Source organism: Medicago sativa, chromosome 1, assembly GCF_051527215.1.
Source record: "Medicago sativa cultivar Bolivia chromosome 1, Bolivia_mono, whole genome shotgun sequence".
NCBI lineage: Eukaryota > Viridiplantae > Streptophyta > Magnoliopsida > Fabales > Fabaceae > Medicago > Medicago sativa.
This window is the reverse complement of record NC_140749.1, coordinates 38,062,652-38,090,532: the sequence shown is the minus strand read 5'-3', so window position 1 is coordinate 38,090,532 and position 27,881 is coordinate 38,062,652. Positions and strand designations below refer to the sequence as shown.

The 27,881-nt window shown below is 35.1% G+C and overlaps 3 protein-coding genes across 6 annotated transcripts; 1 reads left to right on the top strand and 2 right to left on the bottom strand.

The window, feature by feature from the left end:
* Positions 1-5,106: 5,106 nt before the first annotated feature.
* On the bottom strand, positions 5,107-5,529 carry LOC146954798 (uncharacterized). Its single transcript, XM_085746000.1, has one exon. The coding sequence runs from the start codon at positions 5,527-5,529 to the stop codon at positions 5,107-5,109; it is 423 nt and encodes a 140-aa protein (XP_085602126.1).
* Positions 5,530-14,470: 8,941 nt separating this feature from the next.
* Positions 14,471-26,411, top strand: LOC146954796 (histidine-tRNA ligase). 4 transcript variants are annotated; one of them, XR_015015095.1, is made up of 7 exons: positions 14,471-14,607; positions 16,566-16,615; positions 18,604-18,709; positions 20,278-20,457; positions 21,442-22,024; positions 25,508-25,695; positions 26,032-26,411. XR_015015095.1 is itself a non-coding variant. In XM_085718582.1 (7 exons), the coding sequence occupies exons 2-7, from the start codon at positions 16,568-16,570 to the stop codon at positions 26,034-26,036; spliced, it is 903 nt and encodes a 300-aa protein (XP_085574708.1). In that variant the 5' UTR covers positions 14,471-14,607; positions 16,566-16,567; the 3' UTR covers positions 26,037-26,411. The 4 variants fall into 4 exon arrangements, 2 of the variants coding, with proteins under 2 accessions (XP_085574708.1, XP_085574716.1); XM_085718582.1 differs by having other exon boundaries at positions 21,442-21,930; positions 25,621-25,695; XM_085718590.1 differs by having other exon boundaries at positions 14,471-14,727; positions 21,442-21,930; positions 25,621-25,695.
* LOC146954797 (uncharacterized) lies at positions 22,389-25,503 on the bottom strand. The gene is made up of 3 exons (XM_085718577.1): positions 25,049-25,503; positions 23,212-24,748; positions 22,389-23,128 (listed from the first exon to the last, which is right to left on the bottom strand). Exons 2-3 carry the CDS (start codon positions 24,744-24,746, stop codon positions 22,519-22,521), a joined length of 2,145 nt encoding a protein of 714 aa, XP_085574703.1. The 5' UTR covers positions 24,747-24,748; positions 25,049-25,503; the 3' UTR covers positions 22,389-22,518.
* Positions 26,412-27,881: the final 1,470 nt, after the last annotated feature.

The window sequence follows — 27,881 nt, the reverse complement described above, 5'->3', positions numbered from 1 at the left end:
GCACAAACACATTTCCATTTTCTCTCTCTCAAACTTTTCGATCAAAACTCTCAAGAAATCCAGAAAAGCTCAAGAACAATGATGAACAAGTTCATCATCTTCAAACCCTAACTGTCCAGAATATCCAAATTCGTACCAAACCAGAACAAAATCCACACAAAATCACCACAAGTTCTCATCAATTTCGCAACACAAGCCTCAATCCAAGTAATCACGCAGCAAAAATCATTTCGAATTGGTTTTTTCGAAGTTCTCAGAGGTTCCTCGCAAGAAACTTCATCATCGAACTAGTCCCTGCAATTCAAGTGCAAATCCAGTGGATTCACACGATCACAGGGACGAAAAGAGTGAGCAGAAGAAGGATCAGAAACTTTCTCAAGGATTTCCGTTCGAATCTCCACTAAATCCAGGTATATTCAAAAGAATCCTCTCGTCTGCACTTTGAATCATCATCGAAGACTCAAGATTGAAAATAAACGGTGAATCGAAGTGAAAACTTCGAAGAAATCCAAAGAAAATCTGAAACGAAACCCTAATTTGAAAAATCACGAAGATTCACCGTTCGTTTTTCAAATACGAGTTCAATTTCATAATCAGAGAAGAAAATAGAGCATGTTAGGGTTTCGTTTCATGAAAGTTGAAAACATAGAACCGAATGATTCAATCCTAGATCTACTCCGATCTGAGCTTGTTTTTAAGAAAACGTTTTCAAAATCATAAAGAGAAGAGAAAGAGCTTTAAGAAGATGTATTTAGTTCTCAGATCGGAAAAGGTTGAAGCTCCGACGCGGCGGCGCCACCATGGGCCACCACGTCGGAGGTGGAAGGTCTCGTCGGAGAAGAGAGAGTCATTTGCAGACTCTCTCTCTCTAGTTTTTGTCTTAGAGAGAGAAGTAGAGAAGGGAAATGGCTGATGGACCGGTTCAAGGCCTTATATAGGCCAACGAACCGGTTCATCCATGGTTCAACCCATGGTTCCTCCTGACCCGTCCTTAAGCCCAATATTCCATGCCTGTATGCCAGTTTTGCTGTTCACACCCCCCTGTCCTGCATGTTTCTTGCTGTCTTTTGCTATTTGCACCCTTATCTGTCCAAATTTCTTCACAAGAATTTCTAAATCTTTTCCTATGTGTTCTTGACATTTTTGCTAACATTTTTGTGACATTTTTTTGGTGCCAAAGCTTGAGAAGAATATTGGAAGCTTTTTTTTATTATTTTTTGTTAAAATTAGTATTTTTCTTGCACTTTTTAGCCTAAAAAATCCTTTAAAAATTCCTAAAAAATTCTTATGTGTTCTTAATCATTTTCTTGATATTTTTGTGATATTGTCATATGTTGAATCTTGGTTAAAAGGTGTGTGGTATTTTCTTGTCAATTGTTTACTATTTTTGTTGAAAAATTGTGAAATTTTATATGTTTTTGTGTCTAAAAATTCTCTAAAAATTCTAAAAATTTTCATACACATTTCTTGATAATTTTGTGGTGTTCTTGTGATAATTTTACATATTAAAAAATTGGTGAACATAATGTGGCTAATTTCCCTACTATTTTGTGCCAAAAATGAATGAAAATTTGCTTGATTTCAATTCCAATTTCTTGATGAACATTTGTGACCTATGCCACTTGATTTCATGGAGTTTTAGCTGCTGTTTGTGTTTGATATTGTTGCATAATTGTGAATCTTGGTAGGTTGCTTAGTTTACAAGTTACTTGTGTAAATAAATAATGTAAATGTGCCTAAGTTTGCTTCTAAAGTGCCAAGTTAGTCGTGTTGCCTTAATTCCCATTCCAAAATCTGATTCTAAACCTTTTAAAATGTGTTGGAATGTGAGGATTACGAGTCACATGAGTCTTGCCCTTTATGAGCAAATTTTGGTCATATTTACACTCTTTCTTGCCTTTATTTTAGGTTATTTTCTATGCTTTATGTTATAGTATTCCTCTTGCTTCATTTCTTTTGATATTATCATGTGTTACTAACCATTTCATCTCATGTCTCATATTCTTCATGAGCATTCCCATTTCATTCCATCTCCATCTTACTTCTTGCAATTTAATTTGTACCAAGACTTAGAATGTAGAAATTTAGGGTTTCTTGTAATATTTTACTTTCATGCAATTTAAATTTCTTGCAAGACCATAGAATGTATCTAGGCCAATGATGTAATAAGGACAATGGACTCTAATGATGTACACCGACACAAGCACCGACACATGCACACACTTCACTTTAGGTATATAGCTAGAATATGCATGTTTAGATGTATGTTTAGGATTGTATGTTTAGATGAATGCCTAGGACTCATACTTAGAAAAATCATTTTCCAAAAACTTAAACAAACTTCATTCAAATAATTTTCCAAAGAAACCTTGGGATCAAAATCCCATTGCATTTTCTCTTTTATTTTCTTAATCAAATTTCAATGAAAAATAATCATACTTAGACCCTTTTTGCAAATGACTAATTCCACCTCACTCTTTTCACAATCTTATGCCCTCGAGGCCTCTCTCCCTCATTCTTCAAAATTCCAATTTTCAAACTTAAAATCAACCAACAAAAACAAAAACATTTTTGAGAGAGAACTACGGTGGATTTGATCCCTTAAACGGGTACGTAGGCAAGGAACAAAATTCCTTCAATTCAACTAAAATAAAAATCCAAAAACATTCTTCTCCCTCCAATTCTTCACTTAGAAACTCTTAGGTTTAAATAAACATTTTCAAATAGCATTTAAAAATAAAGCGCGCGCGTAGAAATTAAAGACGGTTCCTATAGGATACTATAGTCGTTATGGGTGCCTAACACCTTCCCGTAGCGAAAACAACTCCCGGACCTCGATTCTCAAGGGTTTTGCTTACTTTTTCCCTTCCCAAGAAAAAAATAAGATATCACCGGTTTAAAAGGTTCAAACGTAATCAATGTTTGACACCCGAAAACCAAGATAAAACAATCATGTGAGACATTTTTATAGCTAGTATCACCAGAACCAGTAGGAGGAGGAATAGACATGTTTTTCTCAGATCTTTGACTGTTCCACGGTTAAGTGTTACACAGACCAAGGCTCTAGATACCAATTGAAGGTGAGAAAAACACAAGAAGGGGGGTTGAATTGTGTTTTGAAAAATTCTTCGTTTCTCCTAAAAACTGAACACACTGATCAGAAGCTAAGTGAGACAGCTTCTGAAGTGATGATCAGAATCTAAATGCAGCGGAATAAAACAGAGAGAGAGAAGAAGAACGACACAAAGCAATTATACTGGTTCCTTCCACAATCCGGAAGTAGTCCAGTCCCCCTTGCACTTCCAAGGAGATTTCACTAAGAGTAATATCTGATTACAATTGCTCAAGCACACAAGCAAGAGACTTCATTTGCTCAAGCACACAAGCTAGAGACTTCCTTTGCTCAAGAAGACAATCAAGAGACTTCCTGCTCAAGCACTACTGCAAGAGACTTCCTAACTAAACAAAATTACACAGAAAATTGTTTAAGGTTGAACACTTGATATACAATCAGAGGTGCTCACAATATAAATCAGATACAGACTCAATGGACTTAAGAATTTCTAAGATATGACTTTGAGACACAGAAATTCTAAGTGAATGCAGAACAATTTCAGCAGAGGTTTGGCACTTGTAAAAATGTTGTGAGTCTTTCGTTCAGCGTTCTTGCATTACCAAATCTCTAGGTCTTTACTCCTTTATATAGAGGTGTGAAAGAGACGTTGTGAAATTGCCAGCACACCAAAAAGTCGTTGTTGAAGCTTGATCTTTCACCAATGATCTTTTGCCTGATTTGGTTGTTGTCCTATGAAGAACCAATTTGAAATCCATTCCTTATCCAAAGGAACATATATGCAGGCGAGACCGTATTCTGGAGCTGTTTTCTTGTCTTGTAGCGTGGACACAAAATAGAGTAGTGGAGAACGTGGTTGTACAATTCGTACACAGTACAATGTCAACGCTTTCGTCCAAATTGCAAGCACATGCCTTCAAACACCTTTGAAATGACCGTTGCAATGTTCCACTGATTTTCTGCTGTGTTTTCGAAACCAATAGACAGCTTTTGCAATGTAGATTCTTCAATCTTTGAATGTTCTGCAAATCCAGTTGATCTTCAGCTTCTGGTGAAATGACTTCTGATGAGGCAGCTTCTGATGATGCAGCTTCTGCAGCTTCTGATGATGCAGCTTCTGATAATGTGGCTTCTGGACCTCTTGTCTTCATGAGCACTATTCTTCAGGAGCAGCTTTACTTCAGGAGCGTTATTTCTTCAGGAGCAGCTTGACTTCAGGAGCGCTTTTACTTTCAGGAGCGTATTGCCTTCAGAATCATTTAAGCTTCATTTTCTTTTGCTCTTTATTTGCTCATTCAGAACCAATCAATGATGTAACTTTTTTAACTGTGGTCCTGTACACTTGAACAAATATTAGCTAGTCCAATTTACAATTTTTAATACCTTGTTATCATCAAAACTTTTTAAGGTTCATTGTTAAACACATTTTGTTCCAACAACATCCACTCCATACCAAAAATTACGTCCATATGCTTCAACAGAAGACACACAAGATCCAGCTCAAAATCAACATTACCAAAGTTAACGGGACACTTAGCACACACCAAGGAAGTAGTCACTAAGCCACTAGTCGGGGTATCGATGACCATCCTTCGCGACAACGGAGTTACAACCAAATTCAAACGTTCCGCACAACTAACCGAGACGAAAGAATGAGTAGCACAAATATCAATAATTGCAATCAAAGGAGTACTATTGATAAAACACATACCTCAGATGAGATTATCTGGCTGCTCCACTTCCTCAGTATTCAAAGCAAACACCTTACCCGCCGCCTTCGTCGGCTTGGTACACTTAGTAATGATATGGCCTGCCTCTCTATAGTTAAAACAAGTAATATCCTTCTTGCACTCAAATGCCTTGTGACCTTGCTGCCCAGACTTATAGAAATTGTCTCCCTTCTTGCATTCACTAGAGTAATGACCCAAAGTTCCACACTTAAAGCATCTGACATCAGCTACACTCGGCTTAGAGCCTCCACCAACCTCTCTCTTCTTCCCTTTATCCTTGTTGTACGGCTTCCCAAATCCATGTCATTTTTCTTTCTTATCATGCATCGCTTTGTAATGGTTTGCCCTAGCCTTTCCGGCATCATCGAACATACGGCACTTATGCACCAAAGTATCGAAATCCCTGATCTCCTGAATGCACATAAACTTGTATATATCTGGCCTCAGACCACTCTCAAACATCACACATTTCAAAACCATAGCATCATCGGCGTTGATGTACGGACAAAACCTCGAAAGTTCCTCAAACTTAGCTGCATACTCTGCCACATACAAGTTCTCCTGCTTCAAGTTCAAGAACTCCACTTCCTTCTTGGTCCTTAAATCCTTTGGAAAGTACTTCCATAGAAACTCACTCTTGAACCTAGCCCAAGTCACAACCTCTCCACCAGCCTCAAGTCTCCCCTTAGCATTCGTCCACCGGTACTCAACTTCCTCAACAAGCATCTAGGTAGCCAACCTGAACTTCTGATCATCACTAGTCACCATAGCACAGAAGATCCTCTCCATGCCATGCGTTCAGGTTTGAGCTCCCTCAGGATCAAACCTACCCTTGAACGTTGGTGGATTGTTTCTCAAGAAACGATCGAGCCTCCACTCCTCAGCTTCTCCATGATTCTGATAACCAATCGTCGCCTGCTTGTTGGCTTGAGCCAACAAATGTGCCATTGCAGCTAAAGCCTCTACAATTCCCGCATCATCTCTACCACCAGCCATCTCACTTCTACACAAAACCAAACCAACAGATAAGAACAACAACAACAGAACAAGTATCGAAGGTAACTCAATGTCAATCGTATACCAACAGGAAATTCTCCGGCTTATGCGGTGTAACGCCCTACTTCTATTAAAGTGATAAAACACGCGAATAATACAAATATTCAAAAAAAATAGATGTCACGTCTTCAATAGTTCTCAAAACATGCATACTAAAATTTTATCAAAAATCGTCGCAGCAGATAAATAGCATACAACTCCAAACAGCCATATCATAAGCAGACATAAATACATCACCAAATAAATCTCTGATCTCAACATATGAGTAAAAATCTCAATAACAAAGTTAACACCAAAATAAAAAAGAAAACGACATCTTAAATCAGAGCCCTAAACTAAGACTCCAAATGCAGATAAATGAGGTAGCTCCAAAGCTAGCCTCCAGCAACTCACCAAGCAAAGATAGGTTAATCATGCACGCCGCCTACACCATATTTAAATATAGTGAGGTGGTCAACCAAACGACCACTGGGGGTTAGTTCATATTTCATAAAATATAAAAAAAAAAAATCAATTGAAAAGGTTTTCATCAATTTAAACTTCCAAATGATTAAACAAAATAATAGTTCAACTTACACATCAATCATCATCATATATAAAGTCACATTGTCACAAGTATACAATTTATCAATCACATCAAATCATCGATCCTAGCACATAAACAAGTAGGACTCATGCCACATCATGCAATGCGCTTAGAACCGACTCTTATATGCATGTGGTACCATTCTTCTCCTAGGTCGTCACCTCATGATGCAAAATATAACATCATAGTCAACGACTATAATCAATGGCTATATGGATACAAGTATCCGGTCAACGGCAATATGGATGTAAACATCCGACATAACATATGATAAATGAACATATGACTCAATCAACCATGCATATGTTCACAACAAATCAACGGCTATAATCAAAGGTTATATCAACATCAACAACATAAATAAAATCATCATTTAACAATCATCACCCCAAAACAACGACAAATTGCGTACAGTTTCATATGTGTACAATTGCATATACAAGTTTGTCTGATCGGCCAATTGCAATTAAAACGCCAAGTTCGACAATTTCAGCTCAAAACAAAGTTAATTCAACATAAATGAAAACCAAGTTAGATCCATCATATCATAGGTTAAATAGTCTTAAACACCTTAATTGAACTCATAATACTCAAGTTTTGAAGTTTGGAAACAAACCAAAAGTTTTGGGTTGACTTAAAAATAGTTATGCTAAATTTTTCCTTAAATTTCACCAAGACCTACTTGGAGTATTTTCATCATAACACAAAATCTAAAAATCATTTTCAAGTAAAACCAAAGCCATTAGAGAGCTAACAAATTTATCTAAAACTTTATTGTTTACACTGAAAGCTAAATCAAAACAAAAAAGGGTTAAAAAGTTCGAAAACACAAAAATATTGGGGTTTCCAGCATCTGCAGGGTTGGCACAGTCATGCCTTGAAGTGGCACGGTTGTGCCTCACTAACAGAGAGTCACACACGGCCCGTGCCAAGGGGTGCACGGTCGGGCTAGACTGACAGCACAAATTTTCCGATTTTTCTGTTTTCACCGTTTCACGCCTAAAATCCAAACCGTTAATCCGTTTTCGCCTACGCGATTCTGAAACATAGCTCTATCACATTCTACATAGAAATTCAAGTTTCATCTATCCCAAAATCATTTTCCATAACCTCACATAATCACTTATTTTCAAAAACACTTAAATATCGACATTTCACACGAAACCCCCATTTTTCTCCCAAACGACTCGACTAACATAACCTTAATGTAAAAACAGAAATTCTATCAGGTCTAACTCATCCAACAACATCAAAATCTCAGTTAACAACTTCATATATCAAAAGTTAATTTTGGTCATTCACGTGTACAACTTGACACAACTTCACAATTTCAAACCACAACTTCACAAATGGAATACCCATGGTATAATTCAGCAACAACAACATTTCAATTCAACAACAACTTCATTTAAACATGAATTCGTCATCAATCAATAACAACAACAACATTTTATACCAATTTGAGCAAAAATCAACAAAAGTTCATATAACCACAAATCAAACATGTAAATTCAATAACAACAACATGTTTAGCATCAATTTCACATACCCAAACTTAGCATCAAAGTAAGACCTCGAATTTCATCATTTAAATCCACAAAAAGCACAACTCATAAAATAAGCACTTATGAAATTAAGTAGAAAATGAGATTTTAGCTTAAGTTATGAATGTACATTATCCCGCTTACCTCAAATGAGCAAAATCCTAGCCTTGGCTTCACTTTTGCTCCACCCTCTTGAATCTCTAATCTTTTCTCCTTCTCTCAAGCTTCTTCTCTCTAACCCTTGTTCTTGCTCTTTCTCTCTCTACCTCCCTCAAAAGTTTGTGAAATGTGTAAATGAGTATATGTAACCTAATTTCTCTAAAGACTAGAATTTATATAGGCTCTACATAAATGGCTTCAACCCTCAATTGTCTTAATGGGCTCCAAGTTCACACTAACTAATTCACAAGGTTTCTACTCACTTAACAGACAAAAATAACGAATAGTTACCGACTCTTAATTAATTAATCACTCTATCTTACTAGTAACTTGGAAAAAAATGATTTCTGCCACTAAAACGCTACAAATAATCCTCACAATGAAATTACTAATTTACCCTTGCTCACAAAATGACCAAAATACCCCTGAGTCCAAAATGATAGAAATACCCTTCTATCGTCAAAATCCACTAATCCCAACCAAAATACACACAGAGACAATTAATCACATACAAGGACATATGAGCACGCATAATAAACAAATAAAATAAATCTAGCAAAAATCAGGATGTTACATGCGGCGTGTTTCGGGACGGAGGAGGACACGTGTAGGGTGATCCTCGTGCGGGGGAGCGCTTCTGTGCAGCACGATGCATGCAAGCTGACGTGCTCCTTCAGACGCAGAGCCTTAAGGTGGTGTAAGTTCGGCCATGTGTCAACGTGTGGTTGGTCTTCTTACCGGTCCAGAACATAAACTTTGGTGGCATTTAGTGTGGGAGAGGAAAAGATTTTCCCACCATAGGAAATTAGGTTTTAACCATTAGATCAAATAAAGACTACAATATTATCATACCCTTTCAACACTATATTTTTCCCACTATCTTATACCATTTTTCTCTCTCCTTCGTGTCCTCCTTCACCCACCGGGCCAAGACCACCAACACTCTAGCAACAACCTCTCACAAGTTAAAATCCACCTAATTACCATTTCTAGCATTTCTGTGTATTAACACACATTTGAAGGAATCAATGAGTTATTCATCTTTTCATTTACTGGATTAAGCAACTTTAAAGAACATTAAACAACAAAGAAATGAATCAATTGAAGGAATAGATCTCATTCCCCTATACCAAGGGAAAACAACGTCGAACGACAAAACCGCTACGATGGCAGTGATAGATCTCATCACTGGACTTGAGAAATATGACACCATAAACTATACTTATAGCTTGAGACTTGTTCCTATTGGAAATCTAATTTAACAATAGAATACGACTGTTATGAATTTGATTTAATTTTTTAAAACATATTTTTATGAATATGTGTGCCCACTGATAAACTTTTGTGAATTATTTTTTTTATTATAAGATGCAAATTCTATTATTCAGTTGATTTTAGAACTATTATTCAATTGATTTTAGAACAACAAAGGTAAAAGAATCATGAGTGATAGGATTATTGTAAAAGCTTCAGGTGAGTCATTAAAGAGATAAACTGTAAAAGAACCCAGGTGAAGAAGGAAAGAGACGCAGAGGGTCCACCGAAAATTAGTTTTAAACTTTTGTTTTTTTTTGTATAAAAGAAAAATAAATATGGTGTAGACGGTCCATGATAAAATCAACACTCCTTTACAATCTAATGGCTAAAACTAACAGACCTATAGTGGGAAAATATTTCCCTCTCCCACCCTAACAACTTGTTTGGTAAAGGTGAATTAGGGAAGAAAGAAGTTGAAGCGAGAGAGATAGAAGAGAAAAGGACCATTTCTCCAGTTTGTCAAAGCAAAGAAATAGGGGAGAGTGACTAAAAACGTGTGGGCCTTTCTTTGTTTTCTTCTTCGCAAATCAGTGAAGAAAGAGGGGAGAAAACCAAATTTTAGATGTTATTACATCCATACCCTTGTCTCTTAACTACTTTCTTATCAAACTCAAAAATCATCAACTGTGACATTTCAACTTTCAAGTGTGTTGGTGCCATTGCAGGTCTCTTAAGGTAGTGAAAAAGCATTGCGATGATGATGAAATGGTGTTATTGACAACAATTTTATTCATCTGAAAAAATAACAAGCCGTAATTTTACGAGATGAACACAGAGTTTTTTTACTTTTCATTTTGATAATTGGATCAATTTACTAAATTAATCAATAAATAAATTTGTAAACAAATTTAATTTAATTTAATAGATCAAGGGTAATATAGTACTTTTATATATAATCAACATACCTCACTCTTCTATTTCTTTTGTCTCTCTTATACCAAACAATACATCAAATCTACTCTATTTATCACATATTTCTCTCTTCTCTCACTCTCTCTCACCTATTTCTCTCGTCACAACTTCTCTTCCAAACCTTACACACCCTAAATGCCACAGTAAACTTTTTGCAAGATGTGAGTTGAAAAGACAAGTTTGAAAATAGCCATGATGATGATGACATCAACATGTTTTTCTTGGAAACATGGAAAAGTTTTCAAAAATGTCACTTTCCTCTTTCATTCAAAATTCAGTCGATAGTGACATTTTTGGGTGACAATTTGTTAGCCTATATTTTCAATATTTATTTTCAACGGGAAAAATTTCTAGTAGAAGCTAAGTGTCACTCTTAGTGTTAATTGGGAAATAAGTTACTTCGACAGCTTGTGATAGTCTTGGCATATTCAAAATCATTCAGTTTCGATAGATGAAATTCAAATTATCTGTTAAGAGGCAATGTCCAAGGTCGAAGACACGTGGAGGCATGTTGGATTTTCTCGAAGACTTATAGTTTTATGACCGTTAGTTTCGGTTACTTCTTATTGTGTATATAAAGGATTTTCCATAAGAAATTGATGTCACAAGCCAGTAATACAAAATCTTTATGCTCAATGTACTCAAACCATAAAGAGCAACGAGTAACAAAACCAGATAAGAAGGGTTTGTATTTTTTTTTAATTTTAATTATATAAAAGAATTAGTTTTATATTTTGAAAAATGACCATTAAATACATTAAATTAAGGTGATCATGAATTCAAAGAAGGAAAATTAAGGAAATTTGCTCGACTTCAACTTTAATATATTTTATTGAACTTCAACTTTTATATATTGTTAGTAGATAGGGAATTAGTTACACCCAAAATTAGATAAAAACGGTTTTTTTTTAAATACTAGGGATTAGTTACGATCAAAACCGAATAAGAAGGGTTTGTATTTTTTAAATTTTAATTATATAAAAGAATTAATTTTAAATTTAAAAAAATGACTATTAATTACATAAAATTAAGCTATTCATGAGTTTAAAGAAGGACAATTAAGAAAATTTGTTGGACTTCAACTTGGATACATTGTTAGTAATTTGTTCTTAAATCCCAATCAATTGGTTAAGTATTTTACATTTATTCATCTTGTTTATTTATTGTGAAATATAATACTACAATTATTAGACCAAGTGCAATGGTGTTGAATGATGGTGTTGAAAACAAGGTTCAACATTTGGTCCCTTTGCAATGGAGTGTTGAAGTTGGGGAAAAATGATGTGGAGGAAAGAGGAGTTGAATGTATTCAAGTGAGTTGAAGTCTGCAAAGGGGGACCCGTAGCCGCCACGTGTTAATTTTTTACTGAACTGCTTGCGCGTGTGAGGACATCAGTGAAGAGGAGAGAGAGAGTGTGTTTTTAACACATGGCAAATTCTGATTGGTTGTCTGGATTTTACTCATTTTAATAATTTGAACTCAATTATTTCATTGCAAATTTTTTTTTATTAATTTTTTTACCAAAATTCATATTTTTTTCTATAAATAGAGACTTGGTTAATTTGATTTGGACAACAAAAAAAAAACAAAATTTTCTATTAGCCTTTCTTTTGAAGTTTTAATCTGGTTTTTACGAGTTGCGTGATCCAAATGTTCATCACCAATTGCAAGCAGACATATGGGCAAAGTTTGGAAAGTTTGAAGAAGATTTGTATCGTACTAATTAAGTTACTTGTGTGCTTAGTTTGTTGTCTTGCATTTTAAGTTATTTGTGTGTCGTGTGCTTAGCTTGTTGTATTGCATTTTAAGTTAAGAAAATAAAAAAAAAATTATTTAAATAAATTGTGTTCTTACAAAAAACTAAAAAATAAATTGTTAAGTGTTTATTATTTTAATTTAATTATAATTATAATCGATAACTGTAATTTTATGTAATCAAAAAACAAAAATATAAAATTAATTAAGAATACGAAATAAAAGTAGTGGGTAGAGTGTTGAATGAAAAACCATTGGAGAGGGTAAAAGTTGAATGAGTGTTGCATTATTAGGTGGAAGAGAGAGAAAATGATGTGGAGTGTTGGAAAGAGAAAAAGTGGGTGTTGAGAGTGTCAACCATTGTAAGACCATCCACATTGGTAGTGTCTTTACCATTTAATACCCAGTACCTAATAGGTACCCCAATGTGGAAAAAAAATTTGGGGGTCTCTTAAGACTTCGTGTCTCACTTAAGACCCCATTTTAAGTGGACCCCCACACCACTTTTAAATAAAATAATCATTATTTGAGGTGTCATTTGAGTTATTGGTGAGACTCATTTAGACCTTTTGTTAGACCATATATAATGGTGGTGTTGAAAGCCACATTCAGCATGTTGAAGCCTTGCAATAGTGAGTTGAAGTTGGATGAAAAATGATGTAGAGGAAAGAGGTGATGAATATCTTCAACTAGTTGAATGCTGCAAAAAGCCAGGGACAGCAGGCCACTTGGCGTGTTTTGGTTTGTCAAAGCTAGCGCGTGCATCCCACGCGCCGACAGGCGCGTGTGGGATTGACAGTGACGCGGAGAGAGAAGAGGATAGTAGATAAAGTCTAACAAGTGGCGCTTCCTGGTTGGCTGTCTGGATTAATCTCATTTTATTAATTTGAACTCAATTATTTCATTGAAAATTATTATTTTTAAAAAAAAAATGTCTATCAATAGAGACTTGGTTCATTTGATTTGGACACAGAAATAAAAAAAGGAAATTTTTTACTATCTTAATATTAATATCTTTCTATTAGCTTTTATTTTATAGTTTTAATCTTCTTTTAAGAAAATAAAAAAAATATTTAAAAAAATTGTTTTTACAAAAAACAAAAAATAAATTGTTAAGTGTTTATTATTTTAATTTAATTATAATCGATAATTGTAATTTTATGTAATTATAAAAACAAAAATATAAAATTAAATAAGAATAAGAAATAAAAGGTGGTGGGGTAGAGTGTTGAATGAAAAACCATTGGAGATGATAAAAGTTGAATGATTGTTGAATACTCCCTCCGGTCTCAAATATAAGAAAAGATTCCTTTTTTTAGGTTCATTGAGTAGTTAATGTATCTAGTCTACATTGTAAAGCAAATACATTAATTATTCAATGAACCTAAAAAAGGAATCTTTTCTTATATTTGAGACCGGAGGGAGTAAGAGAGAGAAAATGATGTGGAGTGTTGGGAATTGAAAAAGTTGGTGTTGAATGTTTTTCACCATTGTAAATGGTCTTAGAGGATCTCCATTGAGGTGGTTGACTTCCTATTAGGTACTATTATTAAGAATTGATAAAAAAAAAGTGATGTGTCAATGTGGGACCTGTTTAAAATAATGATCTTACGGACAAAGTTCTGACATTTTTGTACATAAAAAGATTTAGGCCCCGTTTGTTATAGATTTAAAAAAAATAGATTTTCCTTTGTATTTTAAAAAATAGATTATTTTTTTTTTGGAAATTTACTAAAAAAATAGTATAAGTTCTTTCAAACTCATTTGTTATAAGTTAAAAAAGATATTTTGACATTCACTAACTTAAATATTCATTGTTCGAGATTTTACATAGTAAAAATCGCATATTTTTTCAAAATGATATATTTCAAAATTGAATTTTATGAAAAGCTATTTGAAATAGTTTTTTTTTTTAGAGATTTTTTCAAAATTTTAGTATCCAAAAAAATTATAACAAAATGATGAAATATCTAGAATGACATTTTAAGATAAGCTATTCAAACCGATTGTTTATTTGAAGCTTTCTATAAAAATTTCTTTGTTAAAAAAACTTTAACAAAAATATGTTGCACTACAAAAATCTATTTTAAAAGAAGTTATAACAAACGGGCCCTAGACATTAAATAGGATTAAAAAATAATCATTTTGGTAAACAATCCAAAATTACTTTTCCAGTTAAAAATAAATTCTAAAATTAGTTTCTTTCTTTAAAAAAAACCGAAAATGAGTTTTTAGATTTTTGACGCAAATGAGTTTTTTAAATTAATTAAATAAAAATGTATTTGATTTGATTATTATGTTTGTTTTTTATATGAATTTGGGTATAACCGAAGTATTATTGCTGGGAAAAGGTGATCATATTGATCGGAAGCTCTTTACAACATTTCCGTCACCTCCATTTATCCATCCATCCACCTTTTTTTTTTATCATCATCTTCCTCTCTCTTCGACTCTCGCTCTTCTTTTCCTCTCAGGTGCGTGCGCGCGTGCTTCTTATTCATCATTTTTCTTTTCATTTTCACCTTTTCTCTACATCAATCAAATCATCTCTGTGATTTTTTTTTTCGGAATTGAGAAGAGAACCTTATAAATAGGTATTTCTGTCTTTTTCGCTTCTATATTCTCTGAATTCTCTGTATTCTGTTTCATTTTTACTGTCTCTGTCTTAATTATTGATTAATTATTGATGGAATATTATGGCTTAATTTGTTTGTGTTTATGTGAATTAAGTTTGAGATGAATTATAATAGGGTTAATTCATTCAGAGAAAGTTTAGGTTTTTCTTTTCCATAACTCTGAATTATAGAGGCACTAATGACCATTTTACAACCGATCCGGAGGGGATTCGAACTTAGCACCTTGAGGTTACAAGCTAAGCTCTTGGCCCTGAGCTATCACCTCAAGTGACAGACAAGGGTAATTACGAGGAAGAAAATTTGAGGAAACTACGAGGTAGCATAAGGGTTCCATAGAGGAAGGAGAAGGACCAGATGACAATGAAAAAGCAAAGAGGGTGGGAGAGGATGATAAGATTGGAGGTACCTACTTCACCGGTGAGGACTTAGGCGGACTAGATATATTAGGTTTAGCTTTATTTTGGCGTTTCTCAAGTTTTCAATACAGATGGAAAAGCGGGCTAGCCTTCCCCGTTTAGACTCGCCCTGCTTAAGCCCGCTAAACACAAGACGAGCCGAGTCATTTTAGGTGACCGAGTACAAAATCCCACCCTGCCCCGCTTAGTGGTGGACTGACGAGTTGACGAGCCGGCCCGTTATAAAAAAAAATATGTTGTCCCTTAAAAAAATATATTGTGGTAAAAACAAGCTTATGAGACAAATTTGGGTTATGATGGATTATTGGGTCACTCCACTGTAAATTTTGTCTGACCCATTGAACAAAAAAAAAAGTAATTAGACAAGTTGGCGAGCCGGCCCGCTCCGTTTTTTCAGCGAGTTAAGCGGAGCGGGCCAAGTAGAGGGGATGAGTTCAAAACTTCGACTCAGCCCGCCAAAAGTAGCGGGCTAAACAGGCCGGCCCAATGGGTTGGGCCCGTTTTGCCACCCCTAGTTTCCAAGGACGAAAAGGTGGCACTGGTGTGTTTAGAAGGTAATTGAATTGGTACCAGTGATTGGAAACTAGAATATAGCATGTTTCTAGGCTGTCTCCAGACAAAACGTGTTGATGGGGTTGAGGCAAGTTGGGAGTGTGGGGGAATACCGAAAGAAGTTCAGGGAGTTCACGAAGGAAGCCTTCGTGTGTGGGATGAAGGATAAAGTGAACGTAGTTGTTGGTCCATCAATGTCGAACTTTCTGGGGTGACAATGGCATCTGTTGTGAGACGAGCCTCGAATTCATTAGGAGAAGCGATTTTACCAACAAGCAGAGAGTGGTATTGGTGAGGAATGGATTAGTCATTTTTTTAGAAGCACAAGTTGCTTCTTGAAGCTCTGGTTGTTATTTTCCTTTTGTCATGTGTTTCTTTTCTGGACATGAGCTGTACTGCTCTGCTGTTGAGGAGCTTTTCTCCTAGAATTTCAGAAATTTCCTTTAATATACTAAAATTTATTAAAGAATGCCTATTAATCATATGGTTTCCAATTTTAGAATAATTAAAATGAAACATATGATTGTACCAAAAAAAAAATGAAACATATGAAATCGAGTCATTAAGAATCCTTAGAATTGCACAAAGGTGATTTTGATGTATTATTTCATGATTAAGTGTGTAAATTGATGTCAAATTTCTCTTAAGATGAAAATGTTAATACTGGCATCCTTGGAAGACTAGGTAGTGGTTTAAACTTTGCTGACAAGGGAGTAAAATTGTACGCTTTCTGTCTTGTTAATTTCAGTTTTCATGCCTTGAAACTACTATCAACTGTTTCTAATTATTCTTTATGTTTCTTATGTCAAATGCGTTTGGGAACTTCAGACATGTCAAGTGGATCTGTGAGACGGGTTTCTCGGGAAGATATACAGCTGGTAAGTTGATCTTGGGCCTCACCCTGTTCAACATACTTTTTATTTTATTTTCAATTTTTATTTCATAAATGAAAATGAATGCTTGGATATACAATTTTATTTGCAAAAGATTGTTTCTTTGAGGCTTGGTGTGATTCAGATGAATATGTTCGTTTACGGTGAATCACATTTTTACGTCGTTCTCTTCCGTAAAGATTGTTCTTTGTTTGTGTTCTATTTTAATTTAATGGGGAAAGGATAACAAACCAGATATCATTTCGTGAATTCATGCTCAAGAAAGAACCTTAATGACATGCAATAGATATACAATGATTTTCTATGGGAAGGATGAAGGTAATATGGAGAGAACTTTACGTTCTTAAAACCCTTTAGTAGGAGTTTCCTTAGGAACTTCAAGGCGCTTTGAAACTTCAGCATTACATTGATGATTGATTGATACTCAATGACTTTGTTGAGATATTTGAAATTATGCTATGCTAATATTCTTTTGCAAATAGACTATATTTAGATCTGTTTTGATATTAATTATGGTCATGTCCCAAAATCAAGGGATTTGGTTGTGTTAGAACCATTAGCATGGGTAATGTGGTGAGGTGTTTTATGAGGTGACAAATTAGAGATGAGAGGGATTACCTACTGTATGATCAGAAACATCAACGTCTAAAATTCATAAAGAGATAGACAAACAATAGAATTACCAAAGAGAGCCAAAGTAAGCAGGCTGAAGAGAAAACCTGTTACAAGGATCGAGAACTAATCTCCAACAGTGTTGAAGCAAGGTGGGCAACCGAAAAAAACAAGGATACTAATGAGCGGGAGAAAGAGCTCAAGCAGTGAGAGACGTGTATTAATTCTGATAGAACCTCGAAATTCAATATAAAGAAATTGTATTATTGAATGTAAATGGGTGTGTTTAAGAGCTCTACAATGGCGATAAAACAGAAAAGGAAATGATAAACCAGAGTTTAGAGAACTCCTACCAGAGCTAAGCTCCTAGACCAGAGAGAACTTCTCTCCTAGACAATTCTTACTAAATTTTCTGTATGCATCAGCCTCTAGGATTCCCTCTCTTTTATAACTGAAACTCTGTTCTTAATGACTAACCCTCTGCTTCCTTCTCTTGGATAACTGAAACTCTTCCTAGATTCCAATAAATATTGCTACTATTTGCATTCCTACAGCGTCTACAAGCTTCTAGAATGTGCCTTATCTTGGTGTTCTATCACATTCATTACACACAATATATGAAAAACACAGCAATGAAGCAAACCAGAAAACTGAACCAACAGACCTTGCAACGTAGTCACAACGACAAGTGACCAAAACAGCTGCTAAGAAAACTTTTTGGATGCAATTACGAGAAAAGACCAAAACAACAGCAATGAAACCTCCAAAACACACCTACGGTGTGGGACCCACAAACTAGAAGTTGTGTAGAACATTCCTGAAAGAGCTGATAGTATGGCAAACCAGCTGAAGAAAGGCGGTGTGGGAACCCCACATGCTGGCGAGACAGGCACATAAATGATATGCATGAGAGTTTGTGGGACATCCTCTAGTGTTGGCGCTTAGGGCATGGCCGATTGGCGTCCTTTTATCCAAACGGTGGTGTCCTTGTATACACCTGACATCAAAACTGAAACTAGGAGAGCCCCTTTGATGGTGGCTAAACCTTGAAACTAGGGTTTTTGCAACCTAGCTCTTGACACCATCTTAAGACTGAATAATGTTGTATTTCTTGTACCTATATATCAAAGAGAGACGGGGATACAATACGCGCATATACACACACACACATGAATAACCTAGCCAATCCCTAAAGATTAGGAAATAGAATCAACATAAAAGGATAACCAGGAAAGATTGCAGCAAATTCAATGGGGTTAATATGTTAATTGATACTAATATTATTTTACAATATCTCCTTATGATTCACTCTACTCTCTTTTATCTGACTTTTGCTATGGTGTTTATTTGGCTCTTTCCAGGTACAAAATCTCATAGAACGATGTCTGCAACTGTATATGAACCCAAAAGAAGTTGTGGAAACTCTACTAGCTCAAGCAAAAATTGAGCCTGGTTTTACCGAACTTGGTAGTAATTTTTCTTCAGTGGTATTTTTTGTTTTCGTTTTCTTTTATTACCCCTGCTTTACTGCCTTGTGCATTTGACAATTTAGTGAAGTTTTAATTTCATTTGAGTTGATAGAATCTTCGAGAGGGTCTCTTTGCCTTTACATATGTTGTGAATATTCCTGTATTTATGATGGAATCCTCTGATGCTGCGATTGCATATGACACATGCTATAAAAGTTGCAGTTTTTTACACTGCTATTGCTATATGTTCTTTGTTTCCTGTTTTCGATTCGATGATTACTTATCTTCCCACCAGATGTCATTTTTATTTAATTTTGTATAATATTTTGTCTTCTGTCTTTGAGGGTTTGCAACATGGGTAGCACTTAATAATATAGATTCTTTACTAAAATGCAAGGAATAACATAGACATCAAAATATTAGCCGTGTCCATGTTGTGCTTATCCGTTGCATGAATTTATGTTGAAAATTTTGTCAACACTTTGAGTACTCGTAATTGTATTTTACAATTATTTTACTTATTGTTCCTTGAACTTCGTGCCAACACAAATTGGAATACATCTTGACCACCTTCAAGGCAAATTACTAAATAGGTGTTCCCATTTACATTTCATCGCCTAACTCATTGTGGAAAAATTCACGATTCACACTTCAATTTCAACATTATGACCTCAACTTCCAACATATTTCCTCAAGAAGGATGTCCAAAATGGTTGTGTTGAAGCCAAATTTGTAAAGTATGAGTCTTACATCAGACTAATGGTAATAATAAACAATATATAAACTACATGTCATACTTGTTGATAGCTGATGCTTGAAATTTCAAGTACAGGCTCTGAAATTTTGTCATGGCAGTATTATAAAAGCCAACACAGCTTTTGTACTTTCTAAAGTCATGTTCTAGCTACCAACGATGGGTTGGCCCAATTAGTAAGGGACTTGGGCCCCTTAAGCATGTGGTCAGGGGTTCGATTCCTGAACCCACCTTGTGTGCCCCACAGGTGCGACGGAGATTAGTCACTGCTAAGCGGCAGTGGAAACTTCGTACCAATATCATGGTAACCTAAAAAAAGTCATGTTCTAGCTTCCAAACGTCCCTTGTAAATATGTTCCTATCTGGATTAAGGTTTGGTTATGATTTTTAGTTGCTGTTGAAAGTCTGCAGTGCATGAAATTAGATACTAAAGTCAACATTTAGAAGATGTGAAACTATTTTATGAAATCATGATATTATCTCAGAGTATATTAGATTATCTCATAAGATCAGTTTCTTATCTTAGGGTATCTATTATTATCTCAGATAATTAGTTTCCGTAATTTTTTATTATTATCATGATTTGCTTCCCTATATATTTGTATCAGTATATACAAGGGTTAGTGCTCAGTCTTTTTTTCAAATGATCATCATTCATATTAAACCATAATTACTAACTTAATATTGAAAATCTTTATTATTTGTCTTCTCTCTTTATCTAAACTCCTAAAACTTATAATAAACATACTTAGTTTTCAGACATGATTTATTTTTATCTTTCTAATATGTATGTGTGTATTAATGTGTTTCAGTTTGGCAAAAGCTCGAAGAAGAAAATCAAGAATTTTTCAAGGCCTATTATCTGAGGTTGCTGCTGAAGGAGCAAATAACAGAGTTCAACAGGTTGCTGAAGGAACAAGCTGAGTTAAGTCAGCTACAATCAACTGCAGTTGGTTCGCTACCTAACTCTAACGGTTCACATATTCCTCCATGTAAGTCAATATTAGTTTCATGGACATTGTTTTCATCCTTTTTGAGTAAACATTTATTATTCCTGTTTTGCAGTCTCTTAAAAATTATTTTGAATAGCATATCAGGTTCCTTGACTCGCTCTATTAGGTTTTAGATTTCACTTCTAATACACCCAGCCGACCTTTCCCCTACCCTTTCCTAGCACATTGCATATAATTGGAAAAAGTTAGTTGGGCCTTAACATTTATGAATTATTGCAAAAGTTAAGTGTAAGCTCAAATTGTATTGTTTATAGTTCATGCACTCCTGTTTGTGTTACCTCAAGTTAAGTATTTGGTTCAGTTATGTTGCAATCAAAAAAATTGGTTTCTAGGGTATAAAAAGAGCAGCCCAGTGCACAAAACTCCTGCATACGCAAGGTCCGGGAAGGGGTTCCACCATTTGGTGTATTGTACGCAATCTTACCCTTTTTTTTTTACACAAGAGGCTGTTTCCAGGACTTGAACCCGTGACCTTTCAGTCACGTGACAACAACTTTACCATTGCGCCAAGTATCCATCTCTTGGTTATAAACTACAGTTTATCTTCTTGTCTAATGAAATTTTAGATAGCTAGCTGAAAATGTCTATTTTGAAGAGTGTGGTGGGATTGGTTGATTTCTGACTCCATTGCATTTTATTATAACTATTTGATATTTCTGTAAAGCCTCCCTTTCACTACACTATGCTGCAATTGTTTAGAAAGTAAATGGGTGGAATTCTATTTTTACTTCCTCTTTGAGCTGAAAAATCGGTGTCTTTCTTCGTAAGAGTAGAAAGACTATTTAAGAATACCACGGAAACTACTATAATTTTTCTTGCAGAGAGGTAATGATAAGCTGGAAAGTGGTTGTATAGTTAAACCGAGTGTGCAATCCAGTTGCTTGTTTTTTTACTACAGGCCTGTATCACGTCTGACTTGAATTACTTTTTCAATTTTCCAACACTTATATCTTTTCTTAACAGTACCTCAAAATCCATCTTGCTATGCTGCTGAGCAAGCCAGTGCAGCTGTGAAGCCAGAAAATATGCGACATGGTCTTGATTCCACCCTGCATGATGTGTTTAATAATGGTGGGTCGTCGCTGAATACTAGGGTACGCGATTTGGCTCAGATGTCTGCTCGTGGCAATAGGATTAGCAGCCCACCAAGCATGCTTTCATCTCAAAACTCAAGCTTGGGTTTGATTCAAGGAATTAATGGGGGGATGATAAAATCAGAACCTGGATATTCAGGTAGCCCTCCTTATATTTTTGGTCCTGATGGCACTGTCTTGGAAGCATGCCCAACTATTGGTGATGCAGCAGTTACATCATTCAATAGTGTCGACTCAAACTCTCATTCTATGAATGGAGCACTCCTGGACCCAGATATTTCATCCTTCGGAGTTTTGGGGCAGATTTCTAGAAACCTCAGCCTTTCAGATCTGACAGCTGATTTTTCTCAGAGTTCTGGTATGTTTTATTTCCAATTCATAACTAGTCAACGTTGCATCTGTTTTGGTGTGGTTGCTTGCTTTTCTTCTTTCATGAATGTGTTTCCTGATGAGTGGTGATCTATGAAGCCCCGATACCCGACACGATACCGATACGATACGATACCGATACGGCGATACGGAAAAATTTGCAAAATTCCCGATACGATACGGCTGGGATACGTTTAAAATATTAAATTTAAAATTAAATATATAAATGCACAATATATAAACATTACTAAAATTGATGATAAATTACCATTCAAATTACTCAAAATGAGCAAACAAGTGACATTTACATAGCTTAATTTAAGTATTGTTATAAAAGGACATCATTAGTACTATCCAAAAAAATCATCATCAGCATTCAGCACTACCCAAAAAGGACATAGTTTAGCTATTCACTCAAAATGAGCAAACAAGTGACATTTACATAGCTTAATTTAAGTACTGTTATAAAAGGACATCATTAATACTATCCAAAAAAATCATCATCAGCAGTCAGCACTACCCAAAAAGGACATAGTTTAGCTATTCATAAAGAACATCATAGTCCAACATTCACTACTTAAGAGGAAACACGGATTGTCTCAGTCTCCTCTCCTCCGTTTCCATCATCAAAGAACATTGTAGCCTCCAACTCCGGTTCATCTAAAGATAACTCAGCTAATTCAATTCCAACACCATCAAGCGGGTCATGCGCATCTCCACTAATGTCCCAGAACTTTGTCTCTCCTTTCTTATACCCTTCTTCGTTCCTTGACAAGAGTCGAAGATTAGTATGCACATAAACCAAATCTTCAGCCCTTTTTGGATCCATTTTATTTCTTTTCAAAGAATGGATAAAAGAGTAAGTACTCCAATTTCTCTCAGAACATGATGAAGAACAAGGCTGCACAAGAAGCTTTAAAGCAATTTTTTGGATACAAGGTGTGGAAGATCCATGTGTCACCCACCAAGTTTTTGCATCTAATATATACCTACCTTCAATAGAGTCAAAAGAAGCAAAAGGACCACTACAAGATGAAAATCGGCCGTATTCTTCATACACCTTATTTCTCTCAACAGATGATGGAAAATATCTTTTCAAACACTTGTTCCTCTCATTAGAAACTTCTGAATCTTGATGAGGAGGAATCCTATTTGGAGCTTCCCTGAGCCACACATCACTATAATACCTATTATTTATTAAAAAAAAAACATTCCATTAATATTCAAAGTATGAACATTTCATTCAAAGACAACAAGTAACAAGAATTACCTTGGATTCAATGAATGTGCCAAACAATGAAGTGGAGTGCAACTCTTACCCCATCTAGAATTGAGTATGGTATAAACAACATCATAGAAAGGGCAAACATTGGACGTTTCAGTTGTTTCTATTCCCTCATGCCTATAAATAATTGCCCTTACATTTTCAATCATAGAATCCCACATTTCATATACTTTATGAAGGGTAGAAGCATCAGTGTCACATATTCGAAGCATGTCATATATGGGATTTGTGAAAGAAAGGATGTAATCTATTTTGTCCCACCATACATCATTTAAAAGAAGCTCCTTCACATGTGCAGCTCTTGGTTGATTATCTTCCCTGTAAGTAGTCCACTGATCACTAATAACCATCCTTTGCAAAGCGGTTTTGAGTAGCTTGATTCTTTTTAGCATCACTATCATTGACGCAAAACGCGTCTCACCAATAGAAAGCAATTTCAAAGTAGAAAATTCATTGAAAATAGCCAATGCCATAGAGTGAGTCATAATGAAAGTCTTGATAAAAGATACATCATCAACCACTTCAGTGATCCAATTGCATTCATTATAAACATTTTCATTTCCATCAATGTTCTTAGCTGCACAAATATTTTTCAAAGCTAAATTCAATGTATGAACCACACAAGGTGTCCAAAATATATGATTGAATTCAGCTTCAATTAACATTCCCGCAGCCTTGCAAACAGGAGCATTATCAGTTATGATTTGCACAACATTTTGTGGCCCTACCTCCTTGATAACATCTTTAAATATGCTGGCCATATAATGCTTGTCTTTATATTCATTGGAGCCATCTACAGCTTTTAAGAATATAGGTCCTCCTTCACAAATGCCAATGAAATTTATCAAAGGCCTCCTTTGCACATCAGTCCAGCCATCAGAAACCAATGTAACTCCCTTCAATGTCCACAAAGATTTTATAGGTTGAAGCAACCTTTCAATATTAGCTCTCTCTTGCTTCAAAAGAGTGGTTCTTAGAGCATTATAACTAGGAGGAAGGAAGCCACTGAGGCTGTGATTAGCAGCAAAAGAATAAGAACTAACATAGTAAGGATTTCTAGCAAGATGGAAAGATAAGCCACCAGAATAAAACATCCTTGCTATAGTTTCTCTGAGCTGATTCCTATCATCAACATTAAAGGCATTTTCTATACTACTCTTTCTTCTCTTTTGTGGCACTACTGGTGGGATTTGAGACGGTTTAGAGGAAGGCAATGGAACATGTTTAGGCTTTAATCTATTCTCAGCCTCTTCACATATTCTATTCAAATCAGCCAACAATATATCAGTAACCTTAGGACATACCTGAACTCCTTCACCAGCAATTTTCAATAAGTGAAATCTCACTCTAGAGTATGAACTCCTCACCTCTTTTTGACAAAAGTTGCACCTCCAAAGCTTGTTTCCACCTGCAGAATCATTATTCTGCACCACAGTGACAAATTTCCATAGTGGTTTACTATCATCTTGGGGTTCTTTTGAAGCAAACGAACTAGTAACACTTTCTTCTATTGGAGGCATAGCTATTAACAAAAGAAACAATAATAAAACATTAACAAGAGGTTAATAAAACATTAACAAGAGGTTGGTATTATAAATTATAAATAAAAAGAAAAAACAAATCTAGGGTTTATTGTTTACATATGCTAAAGACAATCATCAATACAAACAATCTTATTAAGAAGAAAGTAAACATTTTTTGTGAAATAAAAGAGAAGATTAAAGAGAAAAGAAGATATTCAAGGGAGAAGAACAAAACATTAGAGAGAATAGAAGTAAATAGAAAATAGAGCAGTAGAGAGAAGAGAATCAGAGTAGAGAACCTGAAGATGTTGATGGAGGTTTTGTTGTTGATGTTGAGATGGAGCAATCGGTAGGTTAGAAGGACTGGAGGAGAATCACTTACGCTACTGGAGCAATGGGTTCCATTCCAGATCTATAATTTTTAGAATGAGAGACAGCTGCACTTCCACTACTTATTGTTTATTTTATTATTATTCTTATAAAATGTAGTCGGTTAAGTAAAAGAAGTAATAATAAAAAATAGTCTGTAACCAAAAAAAATAAATAGTGTCCACGTATCGAAGTATCGGTAAGTTTAGCCGTATCGGTTGTATAAGTTAGCCGTATCGGATACGTATCGGTAATTTAAATATATTTTTAATTAATTTAATTATCCGATACTTTTCTGATACGCGTATCGGGACGTATCGGGGCGTATCGGTATCGGATACGTATCGGATACGATTCTTCGTGATTTTTGGAGTATCGGGGCTTTGGAGGTGGTGATGATCAGTAAATAATTAATCACTTTATACTTCAACCAGGCTTTTTAATTTTGTACATCAAACTATGAAGTACATTAGCACTAACAGATTGGTCTCTTTCTTATCAGATATAATGGAGAGCTATCCAAGGTGTCCCTACCTGGGTACTACTAATGAGAACTTCCTTCAAAATGGAGAACAAAGTAAGAAATCACTACCCTCTTTCCTGTCCAACCTTGAGAGGAAGAGAGAATATCCATCCATTATGTCATGCTGTTATGCTGACATTTATATTATCTTAATCTTTGACAATAAAAGGGTATAAGGCTCGATTTATGACTCTGGGAATGAACAATGCATAATCATTGTTAAGTCATCAGCAATCGTGCTACTATTCAAACTGGCATAGATAATAAAGCACAACCTGCCAAGGCCAAAGAAAAGCTTCAAACCTTCGTTATTTTACCATTGTATACAAAGCATGAAATCATTTTGGTCATACACCTAGTAGTAATAATATTTGTTTATCTTGCTTGCAGGTTGAACAACATCGCTAAAATGAAGTGCTTGTAAATAGAAGTTTAGAAGTTTGACGGACTATGAAATTCCAACTCTTCGGTGAACGTGTGTATAGGAGTTCACTAACCACAATCTGTAGTAATGGGAAATTAAATTTGAAAGGATTTGTATGTTCTTAATAAATAATGAACTCCTCTTTTATTTTGGGTTGTTTTTTGTTCTGTGTCCATTAGGGTACATAGCTTTGCATAGTGTTTTTTTTTTCTACTTTGTTTATATACTAGCTTTATTGTGATTTGATGTTGTTATTTATAGCTTAGAGTGTATTAAACTGTGTTTACAGAGTTGTATCTACAGTCTACACCTGATCAAATGAAAAACATTGCTATTACTTGCTGAACACTCAACTCAAAATAGTTGGTCTGTCATGATTTGTTTTTTTAGTCAAGTGTGTATCGCTTTCTTGTGATTTGTATAATTATTTCTGATTTTGAAGTATAAATTTTTCTTCTTATTCCTTGAGGAAGAAGTAAAAAGGATTAAATAATATTTAGCCCCCTTGTCATTTGGGAGAGTTTTGATTTTACCCTTTGCAAAAATAAAAGTTTTAGATTCCCCCTTGTCACTTCAAGATTCTTTGATTTTAAACCCTATCAGAACCTATTTATTTCTTTTTCATTTATTTTTTTCAACATAAAGAACTTAAATTAAAAAAAAAATAAAATAGATGTTCATCATAGAATTCTAGCCTAGAAAGGTTTAGTTACTCATGGTAACTAAAAACAAATTACAAAAGAAATAAAACATGCCCTAGAGACTTAGAGTGAGGAGAGACTCCTCCCTTGAAGCTCCTAGTGGTTGTCTGCCTCTTGAACCGCTTTGTTCTGAATGATAAATAATAAGTGAGCGGTTTGGTATTTATAGACAAGTTTCCGACTGGGTTTTGGTCGAAAAATTGGACTTTTCCACTAAAAAAGTGCAAAAAGCAGTTTTGATCTGCTCCCAGCATACTCAAGGCGCATGGTTGGGGTGCATAGGCCATTTCTCTATGCTCAAGGTGTGTGCTCCATGCTCAAGGCGCCTGGCAGCATGCCCAAGCCGCATGAGTGTTTGCATTTGCGTGTAATCACATGTTTCTTCGTCTTTTTGGGTGTTTGCTTTAATATAAGATGTCTTGGGACTTGAGAACATAATTTCTCCCTTTGAAATGTCTTTCGAGGCCTCTTGAATCTTCATTCATGGTGTTCCCAAGATTGTCACAAGTCTTCAAATGTTTTGCTTTTGTCGATTTGCATGATTTCTTCTTGAACTAAATTAAAAACACTCTAGAATTGCTATGTTTAGGAGAAAACTAGAATTACATAATTCAATTAGAAAACATTACAAATGTTCCGAAAACCATAGGTAATTGTTCTAATACTCCTCTATTCCTGATTAAAACTAACTAAAAATGATTGAAAAATATGCTAAGAATAACGTAAGATAACATGTCATCGCTATGCATCCTTTATCTTTATAACATGCATTGTGTACTTCCTCCATGATTTATGTATATATGTTGTATTTATATTATGACCTCTACTATTGTGATGGACTAGTCTGAGCGACTTAGGCTTTAATAGATTAAGTTACATAGAAATCATGATAATGACTGAACCATAGAAGAGAAATGACTTGGATTGGTGACCAGATGCTTTTATATTTGGTTTCATAGGGGTTCTCTAGTACCCAGCCAACGTTGTCTTTTGAGTTAAGGATAATCCTAAGGATCTTCGTGAGGTTATCACTTCTTCATTTATTTTGGGTAGATGTTTATTTTTAATTGAAGTTGTAGTGAGTGTGCCTTTCCAAAAATCGAATTCAATCTTAT

What these genes read in the sequence shown, in the direction of transcription:
- LOC146954796 (XM_085718582.1), top strand. Translation starts at nt 16,568, where the DNA reads ATGTCAAGTGGATCTGTGAGACGGGTTTCTCGGGAAGATATACAGCTG. An exon ending in CTCGGGAAGATATACAGCTG is followed by an intron (nt 16,616 to 18,603) that starts GTAAGTTGATCT and finishes GGCTCTTTCCAG; the next exon opens with GTACAAAATCTCATAGAACG. An exon ending in TGATTTTTCTCAGAGTTCTG is followed by an intron (nt 21,931 to 25,620) that starts GTATGTTTTATT and finishes CTTTCTTATCAG; the next exon opens with ATATAATGGAGAGCTATCCA.
- LOC146954797 (XM_085718577.1), bottom strand. Translation starts at nt 24,746, where the DNA reads ATGCCTCCAATAGAAGAAAGTGTTACTAGTTCGTTTGCTTCAAAAGAA. An exon ending in GCACATTCATTGAATCCAAG is followed by an intron (nt 23,129 to 23,211) that starts GTAATTCTTGTT and finishes AATAAATAATAG; the next exon opens with GTATTATAGTGATGTGTGGC.
- LOC146954798 (XM_085746000.1), bottom strand. Translation starts at nt 5,529, where the DNA reads ATGCTTGTTGAGGAAGTTGAGTACCGGTGGACGAATGCTAAGGGGAGA.